At 39.1% G+C, this 14,255-nt stretch overlaps 2 protein-coding genes and 1 pseudogene across 2 annotated transcripts; 2 read left to right on the top strand and 1 right to left on the bottom strand.

Annotated features, from left to right (window-relative positions):
* Positions 1 to 98: 98 nt before the first annotated feature.
* On the top strand, positions 99 to 1,399 carry LOC112197735. Its single transcript, XM_024338544.2, has one exon. The coding sequence runs from the start codon at positions 289 to 291 to the stop codon at positions 1,024 to 1,026; it is 738 nt and encodes a 245-aa protein (XP_024194312.1). The 5' UTR covers positions 99 to 288; the 3' UTR covers positions 1,027 to 1,399.
* Positions 1,400 to 2,188: 789 nt separating this feature from the next.
* On the bottom strand, positions 2,189 to 4,150 carry LOC112199531 (pectinesterase). Its single transcript, XM_024340535.2, has 2 exons — positions 2,992 to 4,150; positions 2,189 to 2,886 (listed from the first exon to the last, which is right to left on the bottom strand). The coding sequence occupies exons 1-2, from the start codon at positions 4,148 to 4,150 to the stop codon at positions 2,189 to 2,191; spliced, it is 1,857 nt and encodes a 618-aa protein (XP_024196303.1).
* A 2,001-nt stretch (positions 4,151 to 6,151) lies between these two features.
* Positions 6,152 to 14,255, top strand: part of LOC112196698 — a 35,249-nt pseudogene continuing 27,145 nt past the window's right edge.

The raw sequence follows: 14,255 nt of genomic DNA, 5'->3' as shown, positions 1-14,255 counted from the left end.
ACAAGAGAGGAAAAACTAGAAGAAACCAAAAAGGGGTATTAAGAAACCAGAAAGGGGTATTAACTTAGGCTAGAATGGTCAAAAGTCAGACCCCGACTCTATTACATTGCCAAACAAGTCTTCAAAGTCTGAACCTTTATCATTTATTTGACCTAATTTGCAACCAAAGAAACCCTAAATTTCATTTGCCTCAGCTCCCCCCTCATCATTTCGCCCTAGGGTTACCGTTACCCACCCACCCACCCAAGACTCTGACTTTGCTGATCAAGATTGTCAAATGCAACTCGGATGGCGATGAAGCGAGACCTCCCGGAATCCGATAAGCGCCTCTGCCGCGGCTGCGGCTCCTCCGAGCGGTGGCTCCTCCACTACATCCGCCTCCGCGGAACCTTCCAGCGTCTCTGCACCAACTGCGTCCTCAAGAACCACCCCGGCCTCTTCTGCCCCGTCTGCCTCGACGTCTTCGACTTCGACCACCCGCCGCCGGCGCGTGACCGCGTCATGTGCGTCAAGTGCCCCTCCATCGCCCACAACGACTGCGCCAACTGCGCCTCCTTCGAGTGCCCTCCCTGCTCCCAATCCGCCTTCTCCTTCTTCAACTTCGAACGCAACAACGCCGAAGCGGCGGCGATGCTCCTTGGGAAGGAATCCGCTAAGGCCTTCGTGGCCGCGGCGAAAATCGCGGCCAATTCGATGAAGAAGGCGGCCGCCGCCGCCAGGAGCGACGCCGAGCGCCGCGTCAAGGAGGCGGTCTCGGCGAAGAAGAGGGCGAGGGAGGCGCTGGAGGTGCTGGCGTTTCTGGTGAATAAAGAAAAGGAGGAGAAGGATTCGAAAGGCGGAGGAGAGCTGAATTCGGGTAGAGTGGAGCCCCAGAAGCAGAAATCGGAGACGAATCCCGGTGCAATGCAAGTTCTGGCCAACCTTGCTACTTCTATGGCGACTGAGGGAACCAATGGGGTGCGAGGTAATCAATTGCAGACCAATGATATGGAGGAAGGAGGTGATCAAGTCAAGGAAGGAGCTTGATCGGTTTGGCATGTGCATTGTAGGATGGCGCTCAGTTTCAGCTGTGTGAGTCTCTTTCTTAGTTGCAGTATTTTTTTTTTTTCCTTAATTTGATGCGGCGCCTGAGGATTTTTCCGGTGACAATATAGATCATTAGTTGTTGTGTACTCAATTTACCCATACAGTTTTGTGTAGCTGATTATCAATGTGATTCTCTGGTCCGCTTTGTATCTACTCTGTTTGTCACCCTCTGCTTTTGGCCAGTTTAGCTTGTATTGTGGGTTGGCTATAGATTTCTACATGATCTATGTGATGGCCTTTTGCTTATTGGTTTGTTAACTTTTTCTTTCAAAGTTAATCTGAGCAGAAGCTAGAATTTTGATCTTTGATCCAACACTCTTGACCTTATTGGCTTTTCTGTTGCTACTTCATTGTGCCAATTTCATGGTCTTCTTTTAAATCACATTGCAACTCCCAACTTAATAATGCTGTCTGCAAACCCTTTGTAGCTTATCTTAAGAAAGGAATATCTTATGGGAAGTTGAAATTAGATTCCTAAATGCTGTTAAAGTTTAGGAGTTTTTGTTTTCTCCTTGTTGGCTTCGGGCTGGTCTGGAGAGCTCGAAAAGAAGAAAAGGGGGAAAAGGAGAACATAGATAAAAGAAAGGATGAACAAGAGAGGAACAAGGATATGCTTTGGTTGGGTTTTGAGTGTTTTTCAATGCATTTTTATCTCAAAGATTTAGTTTGTACCAAAGTTCAGAGTATTTTCATTTGTGAAATTTCAAAGGTTTATACTGGGAAGGGCTATGGTGTATATGCTCTGTCTTCATTAATTGAGATGGACCATGCAGTGCTCATTTCATGTCTTCGATGGGGATATAAACAAACAATGCATATGAACTTATTAGGCCAAATGAATATACAGCATTGGTCATTGGGTGCATAGGAATGCTATACAAGAGGTACAAGATTAAGGGGTACAAATCAGAAAACTGTACTGCTATATGTATACAGCAGTGCACGGAAGGGTACTGGTTCAGTTATCACTAGGTGGGGTGACGATCAACAGCGCCATCCTTTCTTCTTAATATGTATTTTATCTTCAGATTAAGTTCAACCTTTTTCTTTGTATTCCGATGAAATCAGGTGTCAGTAGTTTGGGTTGAAATGAGATCGTGAGCTAGTTTTTTAAACCCAGGAAGTAAGGTATACCCGCGTCTTTCAACCATTGGTCTCCTGTTAGAAAATTACCCGGAGTGAATTGAAGAGCCTCATTTCTGTCCGTAATCACATGGTATCCTTTCCATTTTACCCTTTCTGTGGTTACAGCACCCGGACCCCGATTTGCATACTCTGCATAATACAGTGTGTCTAGTCCAAAAGTCCCTTCCCATTCTAGCCAACCGGCTGGTTGGATAAAGTCCCCAAATTCGGACTCCATGATAACTGTTCTCGAGTACATCTTCCACGGCCGCCCCAAGTATGACTGAATCTGGAATCTCATTGGGAACAAAGCCTGTTCTGGGACTATCCTGCAGTTCTGGATAACCAGACCGGTGGTTTCCCGCTTATCTTTTCTTCCATGAGCAGTCACAATGTTCTTTTGGCCGTCCATAGGCTTCCTCACAATGAGTAAACTATTCTGGATGACTGTTGATGAGTCACCAAAAATGAAGTCAACGGTACCGGATATGACACAGTTGCGATAAAATTGGCGATATGCTTGCACGTACAATGTGTCTTGGTAGGCGTCCATTCTGCAGTTGAAGAAGGCTGACATTTCCGACTGGACTCGGAGTGCCACTGCCTGATGCTTTTCGGGGCCGGCTGTGTTCTGAAATCCCATTGCTCTACCAATGAACCCATTCCCCATTACGACTGATTATGAAACATAATTATATAGCTGAGTTACTTGTTTTGTGATTCAAGAACGAAAACATAATGGATAGAAATTTTAAGTGGGAGAAATCAAAAGAGACTCACTGAATGTGGCAGTGTCCTGGGTGGTGATGCCATCAGCAAAGCTTTTACTGCCTGTGATCATGGTCCTCCGGGGTCCATCTCCATACATGTACACATTGACCTGATTCTTGGCCACAGTAACATACTCATTGTAAATCCCAGCTTTCACATATATAACATATCTTCCCTGGAATCCCTTTGGGTACGCAGCAAGAGCTTCACCAATTGTTTTGTATTGTCCACTCCCATCTTTTGCCACTACTGCGTTGGGTGTAACTCTCCCGTTGTTGTTGTTGTTGTCGACGTTGTCGACTCTCCCGTTGTTGTTGTTGTCGTCGTTGTCGACTCTCCCGTTGTTGTTGTTGTTGTTGTTGTTGTTGTCGTCGTCGTTGTCGACGACGTCGTTGTTGCTGCTATTGTTATTGTTCTCGTTGTGGTGTGCAAATAGCTTCCTATCTGCAGCTGGGAACCATGCTGGAAAAGTGCCATGTTCATCCGTTTCCATTTCTACATCCAGGAGACGACGACTGGTTGAACTTTTACTGTCAGTTTTCATGGAGATATTGAATTTGCCTAGGATGGGAGCAAGGGAAGACACAATTGCTAAGGCGTTGCTGGTCAGTTGTGAAGCATGGAGCATTGCCTCGTTCATTTGGTTCTTAAGGTCTTCGTATGGAATCCCATCAATGCATGATTCCTGAAATGATATCGCAGCACTGAACCAGTTCTTAAGATCAGCCTCTTTATTATTCATGTTTTGCATTTCAGTATCAACGAGTGTCAAAAGCGAATATTGAAGACTTTCGATTGAAGATTCCAACAAGTCATTGCAATCCTTGAAGGCCATTTTCCCAGTGGAACTGACATTTTTAGCTTCTTTGATAATGCTATCTGATTTCTCTATTGCCGCTTTCACCTTATCGATTGTGTAATCAATGGCAGCTCGGATAAGTTCTTTTGGGGTGGCGCTTTGATTCTTGGCAGCGTCAGCCAGGCTGTCAATGCATTCTTCCTTGTAATCAGTTGGTTCACACATTGCATTGACGGCCTTGGAACTCGTCGAAAGCCTATCCTTGCCTTTGCTGCGATTATGTGAAACAACAGCTACACAACCAACTACTGCTCCAACCACAAGGATGATTGAAATTCCACCTACTATTGCCTTTCCCTTCTTTTCCATAGTTTACTTTCTTCTCTGTATTGATTCTGAAGAATGTCTAAAGAAAAAGAAGCTGCAGAGCATGGATTAAATGGAGCTTAATATAGCTAACATGCTTGCATGGATGCCCAAATTTAGGGTTTAGGGTAGTGTGTGGCTTAGGACAAGAAATCTGAAGAGGTTAGGGTGGTTAAAGGGAATGATGGTGGTTAAGAGATATCATCTCCACCAATTTCTCCGGAATGCGAGTTCTTTCGCTCACCAGTGCCTGTGGTCTATCTTTGGACTTCATACCGAAATCTGCAAATTGTAAGATCTGAGTTCACTTTCTCTACCCTCCCTTCAATATAGCACCCACCCTATATTTTGGGAGACGTTATTCTCAGTTGTGGCCCGAAAAATAAATACCAGCAGCTACATGCATAGATAGCAAAAATTGCAAGGGAAAACCAAATTAACATAAACCACAACTATTGATCCATCCCTAATTTGATCAAAATAAAAAGCACTTCACCTTGATAACTTGTTTTTTTTCTTCTTTTGTCTCTCTTTCTTTATTATGAATGAGAGAAGAAACCTTAATTTCTTTTTTTTTGTAAATGAATTTTATTAATTCAAAAGAGAGTACATCAAAACAGAGAGAAACTGTTCTCTATAGAAAATCTCATTACTAACATCATTTGCTTACATCATCTTTTAAACACATTTTCAGATAGACAAATTGTGTAGCAGATGCTTTAGGCTAATTAAGGTCATAACCATGTTGATGGTCGTGGACTAATAGGATCCACAATGATGCCTCTAGAGCCTTACTTTTTTATGTTGTAAACTCAGTACGCCCTAAAGTTTTCCATATTTAATTTATATCTTTTCGTATTAAAAAAAAAAAAACATCATTTACTTACATCGATAATTTCATGAAACCAAGGGGGCCCGACTCCCGGACAAAACATACCTTGCACCATCTTCAAAACCCTTCTAGCAAGAGTATGAGCAATTTAGTTGTTCAGCTTGCTTACATGTTTCCAAGTAACTTAGTTCAAACTCTGACATTGATTGAGAACCGCGCTATCACCTAGGTCAAGCCCAGACACGCCTTAAGACAACAATCACATTGACCGCATCCCCCGCAATCACCAATTTATTCACTCCAATCTGCTTGCAGAACTTCAGCCCATGCCATAATGCTAACGCCTCAATTTTTTTTAATGCAATCTTTCATGGGTATTACATACGACTAATAAAGCCAACAAAAAAAAAAAGAGAGACTTTCAAGGTGTGACAACTGCTCGTTTTCAATTTTTCCTAGACCCAAACCGAGGTCCCCATGAGGCTTTGTCCTTGCGGAGTGACAATACCAAGACAGACAGTGACACGAAAAAGAAACAAAACATGGAGTACTTCAAAATGGGACGAATAAGAATGCTTTTTTTGTTTGGGTCACTAGGCCTCTCTGCATCTTTCTGTACATTGACCTTTGCCTCTAGATATCTGAGTCGGAGCAGACCTTGCAAGATTTGATCTTCACACAAGTTCTATAATTGGGGGCATGAGCCCTCTTCCGGGTTTGGATCACCGGGTAGCACTTGCGGTAAATTAATTTGTAGTTTGAGGAGTGAGAATTGCTTAAGATGGTCCGAAGGCCAAACACACTCATACATTACTCGATCATTTGTCAAAAGCAAAAATGTCAGGCAAGATGATCAACAGATCGACCGTTGCTACTGACCTATTCTTGATCAATGTTCTGCTTTCATCTGGAGTTGTATTGAACAACAGGTAATGCCTCCTCAGCAGTTGATTGGTTTGGTACATCTTGTCACAACTTGTTTGCATGTTTATATTATCTATATATGTTGTAGTCGATTATCTATCTGTTACATAACAAACAATGTTCCATATGGCCAAATTAAACTGAAGCCCTGAGCTAAATTGCCCTAGGTTAGTTGATGATCTTCTGTATTTATTTCTTTGCAGTGGGTTCTGCGTCCGAAATACTTCAAATTTCCATTGCCCATAACACTTACGATGATTCATATGGGGTTTTCTAGATTGGTAGCATTTTTTCTTGTTCGTGTTTTCAAGGTACGGCTGATCTCTTATTTTTTTATAACGTATTTCTTATATGTGTTAATAACTTTTTGTCATAGTAGTTGATAGTGGATACCTCTATGTAGGTAGATTTGCGTGTAGACAGGTAAAACTGTTTTGTATTTTCAGTTAGTACTCAAGTTGTCATGATCCATCATTTGTAGCAGCTTCAGTGAGGCCATGTTGTTTGCCTGATGTATTGCTTCCCGCCATCACTTCTGCCCACTGCCAAAGTATAGACATTGAAAATACACATTCATACTTGCACCACCTATTTTGTTTCTGAGTTTCTTATGTCCATAACTGTTCGATAGTTCACATCACTTTCACTACCCCAAGTCCCAAGATGGTGTCTGAACTTCAAATCTTTTGGGGTTCGCCTCTGTTGATGTTATGTTTTATCCATTGATCCTTATACACAGTATTTATTATTTCCTTAATTTGATCTTACAAGTAGCTAATAACTTCATTCATACATGAATGATTTTGAAACTGTTGTCTGTATCAAAGTTCAAACATTTTCCATGTAGAATGAGAGAGGGGGGATGCTGAAAAGGTACTGGATTTAGTCTATGGTGGAACAAGTCAAGTAAGACTTTCTGAGTTGCTAGAATGAGACGATTTATTGGGATCTCTATAAGCCACTATTAAAATCTCTTCAGTGAGCATATGGGCTATCCATGCTTGTTTCTGTGTTGGATCTCAAGCCTATGTTGCTGTTGAAAGATTAGAATTTGATGCAGGTATCATATTTTGATGCTCGCAATTATAAGCATTGAAAGATTAGAATTTGCCCTATTGCTCGTACATTTTTTAGGAGAACAACATATGAAGTGACACTTAAATCATTTGACATCCATCGCATTCTTGATATAAGATATTGACGAAGGTTTGAATTATTTTTGTTAGTAATGGAGAAGAACATAAGAAGTGACAGCTAAATCCTTTTGGCATCCATCACAATCTTGAATTAAGATACAGACTCGGGTTTAGGATTATTTTGTTTGTTAATGGCTATTCTTGAGTTTGTTAGTCCTGTAAATTTTGAATTCTGAATCTGTAATTCACATCATTTGGCTGAGATTCAGTTTAGTGGATCTAAAAAGTGATTCTATTAGCAGTTTCTATATGCATGGTTCATCTGTACCAGGGGAGCACCGTTCCTTTCTTTTGACATACTTATGATGAGTTCTGCATCACGTTCTTAACAGATGCATTTGATTTAACGCAGTTTAATTGCCAAGGTGATTTTCCATTTATGCATGTGAAAATGAAAAGGGGAAAATGACAGGCATTCCATCACTACAGCTTCTCACTATCATTTTTTTCTCTTATTATTGCAGTTTTGTATTCCTGCATGTCTGTGCCTTGGTTATTACTTGAGAAGCCTGCAATGGAAGTTTCACAAATTCAGTTCAACTTCCGGATCTTTTTCTTCAATGCTCTATGTGATTTAGCTTTGAACTTCTCCATGTTCTTAGTAATTGGTAGAACTGGAGCAGTTACCATTCGAGTTGCTGGTGTTTTAAAAGACTGGATTTTAATTGCCCTTTCAACTGTTATATTTCCGGAGTCTATCATAATCACTTAATCAGGCTGAACATAATTGGCTATGCAATAGGTAGTCTCCATTCATATAAATTAGAAGTACACTTGTAGATTTTGAAATTTCAGTTAACCAGTTGGTCAATTTCTTTTGCAGCGTTGTTTGGTGTTGTAATATACATCTCAGCTGCCTATTGACACTATCTCAGCTGCCCATAAGAGGCATCTGTATTTGATTAAAACTTGGTCACTATATGTTTATCTGATAATCTTTGCTTGGTTGCCAAGCTGTTTTAGACTTCCTCTTACATTTGTGTGACTCATAACACAAACATAATTCGACAAGGAGTAGGAGACATATTTGATCTCAAATTACTTACTCTGCAAGTATTAATAAGTTGCCAATACTTGATATGTATTTCACACATGTTCAAATACGTCTTACAATCTCCCACTTGAACTTGTATGGAATACACTGTGACAAGAATATTAATTTTTATCAGACATAGTAATCACTGAAGTGTGCACCAGAGATAAAATAATTTCCAAAAGCCTAATCAAATCTCTGTCAATTTGAAAACATGAGGAAGGACTACAGAAAAGTTCGAGTTTGAAAACATGAGCTCTCTGCAATCACAACCTTCACAATAGTCATATCACATGAGACACTAAAATTATCACTTAATATATGTAATGCTGATAAAGTGAATCTGCAAGTAGTGCATTACATATGATCCTCTTAATGGTTCAATGTGCCAGAACCTCATCATTAAGTCATTTAACATATAGACAATAATTCATGAATAATTGATCCGAGACAAAAGCAACTTCCAGAATGTATACATAAATTGCATATGTCACAAGGATCAAAAGAACAACAATAAAAAATACTGCAGTAGCAAAATTGATCAGAAAATACGAATGATTTATTAATAAAATCAACTGAAAATTACATTAACAATAGTTCTGAGAAAACAGAGCTATAACAACGAAAATTTAAACTTAAAAGAAAATTCAGCTTTACTGGAATGAAAACTGGCTCCCACTCAAAATCGCAAGTCTCCCACTAAATTCAGAATCCAAGGTTGGAAGCATGCCAATCCTTTTAGTATGATTTTGAAAAGCATGTGTATTTTTGCATGTACTTCAATTCTATATGTTTGTTGTGCAGAAGTGGCAAATGAGTCCCACACATATGGATTCAATAATGCCGATACTCCCCCCACTTTAGCCACCCGATGCAGAACCGGTATGGGGTTTTAATACAAAAGGCCTCGGCAATAGTGTGTGTGGTACAATGAGCACAATGCAACCTTCTTCTTAACCTTCTCTTTGGTCCGTAAAAATAGGGACGTTTTAGGGTTCGTAAAAAACAGGACTTGGTTCGTTTGCTTGTCCGGCGGCCCCCCCACTCCGACGGTGGCCTCTAGTATCATCGACGGGCGGTGGGTGTTGTCGGACAGGCGTGCTTGGGTGGTGGTCAGCGGTGGGGCTGCGGCAAGAAACTCTCTTTCATCTCATGATTGTGGCAACAGTGGCTTCATGGTTCAAGTGTTGGTGGTCAGCCGCAAGTGAGGCGCTGGGTGGCATCGATGGGATCTGATCACATAGTTGCTTGGTTTGTGGAGGGCTGCTGCGCAGCTATTGGGGAAGCATGGTTTGGTAGGTTCGATTGAAGTGCACGGTCAAAGTAGGTTTGGTGGGATTGGTTTGGCTACGTTTGACGGGTCACCAAGATCTGGGTTGATCTTTGAAGGCTACATCAATTTTGGAGGGGTTTGATAAAGTGGCTGGTGAGTATATGGATCTGGGGGAAACTTTGGGTGATCTGGAATTGGTGTCCTGCGGGTATCTGCTCAGTTTGTTGGTGGCTTGATTAATTTCAAGATCTTTCCATGGGGTTGGTGGTGGAGGCAGAGCATTGCACCCTGACTCTATTGCGGCTGAATCCGAGTTGCTGGAGCTGACATCGTGGATGAGGAAAGTTGATAGCTGTAATCTATTTTGTTAGGTTTTATTTTTGGTTTTTGGTTAGGTCTAATTAGTCCTTCCTCAATTGAGCGAGGGTTTGGTGTCTTAGTTTCGTGGTAGCGCCATTGTTATGGTGTCAATTCTAGGGACTATTTGTTTTAATTTTGATGTTTTCTTGTCGTCAATGTAATGGGGAGACGCCCTTACATGTATACAGAGGCGTAGCTACAGTAGGGCGAGAAGGGTCAATCTTCTCAATTTTTCAAACTAAGACATGATTGGTCAGTCATTATCACCTATACATATATATATCATATAATTATTGACCCTTCTGATGATTGACCCTTCTGACAAGGAAAAAACTTGGACCCAGTTTCCTTAATTATCACCCTTCTGATAATTATTGTCCATGATCAACTTGGACATAGTTTCCTTACCGAAATAAACTTGGACACAGTTCTCCTACTCCTAGTCACCCACTCACCCACGTTCTCCTATTTTTTAATACATCTTCCTAATCCCTTCTTGATTGGTTTCTCCCATTACTGTCCCAATTTGGACAGAGTTCTATCTCCCACGTTCTACATATATTTTAATATATTTTCCTATTCAATTATTGTTTTCTCCAACGTATGTCTATATATATTTGGCCTTGTATAGTTTCTTTTTTGTCTCGTGGTCATCCTCTCAAGTTGTTTCCTCTCATAATCTCGTCTTTTGTCTCTCTCAATTTTCTCCCTACGAACGGCAAGCGAAGCCTCCATAATTGAAAATTTGGAATATGAAAGCCTTTTTAGAGAGGTATCATAAGAGAAAAGCAACAGAACAGTTGACACCACCTGAAGCTCCTCAAATAAGAAATACATCCAATGATGGTAATTCAGAACATCATTCCGAAGAATTGAACTTGACAAATCAGTTGGCACCCCCTCAATCCCATCCGACAAATAATGCATCTGAAGATATTGGTACGTCAAAATATTCTGTCAATGAAATTAATATAGAAGATCTTCCTGGAGATCCTGGACTTCGAACTCCGATTTTAGAGTATCATCCTAATGTTCGAGATCGAGTGCGAAGACATTATTTACTGCAAGGTCCTTGTCAACCAAAAAACTATAATTTTCGTCAAACAGAATTTAGTGGTGTTAAGCGAAGGTTTAACGTCAATTGGTTTAAGGATCATCCTAGTTGGTTGGAGTATAGTATAGAAAAGGATGCTGCATATTGTTTGCATTGTTATCTTTTTAAACCAAATATTGGATACCAAGCAGGTGGTGATGTATTTGTTGGTACAGGGTTTAATAATTGGAAGAAAAAAGACAAGCTTAAAGATCATGTTGGAGGGATCAATAGCACTCACAACAATGCTAGAAGAATGTGTGAAGTTTTATTAAATCAAAGGCAGCATGTTGATACAGTTTTGGTGAACCAAACACAACAAGATCGGATTAACTATCACACTCGTTTGAATGCATCAGTTGATTGTGCTCGTTTTCTACTACGACAAGGATTGCCATTTCGTGGTCATGATGAATCTGATTATTCAAATAACCAAGGAAATTTTAGAGAGCTTTTGAAGTGGCATTCTGATAAAGTTGATGATATAAAAAAGGTTGTCTTGAAAAATGCTCCAAGAAATCATCAATTAACATCACCTGATATTCAACATGATATTGTCAAGGCTGCTGCAACTGAAACTCTCAATGTCATCATTAGTGACATTGGTGATGCATTATTCTCTATTCTTGTTGACGAGTCTCGTGATGTATCAGGAAAAGAGCAAATGGCAATTGTATTGCGATATGTGAGCAAAGGACAAGTAATTGAGCGTTTTGTTAGTGTTAAGCATGTCACTGATACTACTTCTGCATCACTGAAGGCAGCCATTGATCAATTCTTTTCGGAGAATGGATTAAGCATATCTAGCCTCTGTGGTCAAGGTTATGATGGAGCTAGTAATATGAGAGGAGAATTCAATGGTCTAAAAGCACTTATTTTAAAGGAGAATGGGTCAGCTTTTTATGTTCATTGCTTTGCTCACCAGCTTCAGCTGGCTGTTGTGGCTGTAGCAAAAAATCATATCTTAATCTCTAATCTCTTCATGTTTGTTGGTAATCTGGTGAATGTTGCTGGAAGCTCATGTAAACGTCGTGATTCTCTTCGAGAGAAACAAGTCGCCAAGATTATTGAAGAACTTAATATTGGTTCTATTTTAAGTGGGAGGGGCTTGAATCAGGAAACCACCCTAAAGCGAGCTGGTGATACAAGATGGAGCTCACATTATGGTACTTTGATTAGTATTATCAACTTATTTCCATCTTTAGTTGAATTGCTTGAAGAAATAAAAGAGGATGGATCATCTACAGATCAGAAACAAGATGCAAGCAGATTATTAGACTCATTGGAATCATTCGACTTTGTATTTAGTCTGCATTTGATGAAGGTTTTGTTGGGGACTACAAATCAATTATCACAAGCATTGCAAAGAAGAGACCAAGATATTGTGAATGCAATGAACTTAGTTAAAGTGTGTAAGGAGCAATTGCAAAATATGAGAGACAATGGATGGGATTCTCTTCTTAGTCAAGTTGTTTCATTTTGTGAAAAACAGGAGATTGATGTTCCTAACATGGATGATGTTCCTTTATTCCAGGAAAATCACGGCGTAGAGCTCCAAAGGTCACTAATCTGCATAGGTATCGAGTTGAATTATTTTGTGTAGTCATAGATATGCAACTTCAAGAGCTAAATGATCATTTTACAGAGACTACTACCGAGCTACTTCTCTGTATGGCATGTCTTAATCCATCTAATTCATTCTCAGCTTTTAGCAAAGAAAAATTGATTCGGCTTGCTCAGTTTTATCCTAAAGATTTTTCTGCAGTATCTCTCTTGGCTCTTGAAGATGAATTGGACACTTATATATCTGATATGCGAAGCAGTAGTGTGTTTACACAATTGAAAGGAATTAGTGACCTTGGAGAAAAAATGGTTGAGACACAGAAGGACAAAGTTTATCCATTAGTTTACTTGCTCATAACATTGACGCTAATTCTTCCAGTTGCAACTGCCACTGTAGAAAGAGCATTTTCTGCCATGAAGATCATAAAAAGTGATTTGCGAAACCGAATGGGAGACATGTGGATGAATAGCAGCATGATTACATATATCGAGAAAGAAATATTTGATGGCATTGATAATGAAACCATCATGAAAAGATTTCAAAATATGAGCAATCGTCGTGGACAATTGTAATTGTTTTAGAGAGACTTAATAATTTTAAGTATTATAATGATTTATAATTTTATATTATTTGATGAAGTTTATGTTTGTTTAATATTATTATTTAAATTCTGACCCTCCTAACTAAGATTTCTGGCTACGCCACTGCATGTATACTGGCGGTTTTGATATATGGTGTCAGAAGGGGATTGTTTCTTCTTGAGGTTGGCTATAAGGATGTGTCGGGACTCCTGGAAAAGGTTGATGGTTAGAGTTGGGCCCCTATCGGCTCATGGTTTCTTTAACTGCTGGTTCTACATTTGGGGTATGAGTAGGTCCTCTTCTCTAGTGGAGTAATTGGGATTTTACAGAGTCATCCCCATCATTGTAATTTTTTAGATTAATGAATTTCTTCTATTCTAAAAAAAAACAAGGGTTATTATCACAAATGGTACCTGAACTTATCCTCTATCTTATCGATGATACCTGAACTTCAATTTTGATCACAACCAGTACCTGAACTTTTCGATTTCATTTCAAATGATACCTATCACTAACTTCTGTTAATCTTCCGTTAAAAACTAACATGTGCAAAACACATGACCTATAATCAAGAGTAGTTTGACGAAAATACCCATTTAAATAATTTTGTTTACTAGATATTTGATCAATTAATATGTTAATAAAAATAAGAGTTCAATTAAAAATAGAATTAAAAATGTATCTCTACCCTCTTATAAAAATAAAATTTAAAAACAAGATCTCAACAAAAATTAATTTGTTTTGTAGATACAGATAAAACATTTTAAATAAAACTATAAAACATTTTTTTTTTTTGGACAAACTATAAAACATTTAAAACCAAAAGCTTATCAAAACTTTCATAATTCTCTTTTTTTTTCCTTTCATTCATAGTTTTAATTGAAGTTGAAAGTTTTGCCTTTTGATAGTCTCATTTTTTATAGCCACAATATAAGTGAAAATAAGTGATATTACAAAAAAAAAAAAGAGTAATTTTACAAATTTATCCTTGAAAAATGAGTCACATGTTTGACACATGTCAGTTTTTAACGGAAGTTAGTGATAGGTACCATTTGAAATAAAATAAAAAAGTTCAGGTACTGGTTGTGATCAAAATTGAAGTTCAGGTACCATCGATAAGATAGAAGATAAGTTCAGGTACCATTTGTGATAATTACCCAAAAAACAAATAGTGTGTGTGGTACCATTCCTTATAACCCAAGGATGACTCTTCACTTTTCTGATGTGGGATTCCAAAGGGCTCTAATCTAAG

Source organism: Rosa chinensis, chromosome 4 (assembly GCF_002994745.2).
Source record: "Rosa chinensis cultivar Old Blush chromosome 4, RchiOBHm-V2, whole genome shotgun sequence".
In the NCBI taxonomy this organism is placed as follows: Eukaryota; Viridiplantae; Streptophyta; class Magnoliopsida; order Rosales; family Rosaceae; genus Rosa; species Rosa chinensis.
Note: the sequence above shows the minus strand (reverse complement) of the source record. Positions and strands in the feature narration are given on the sequence as shown.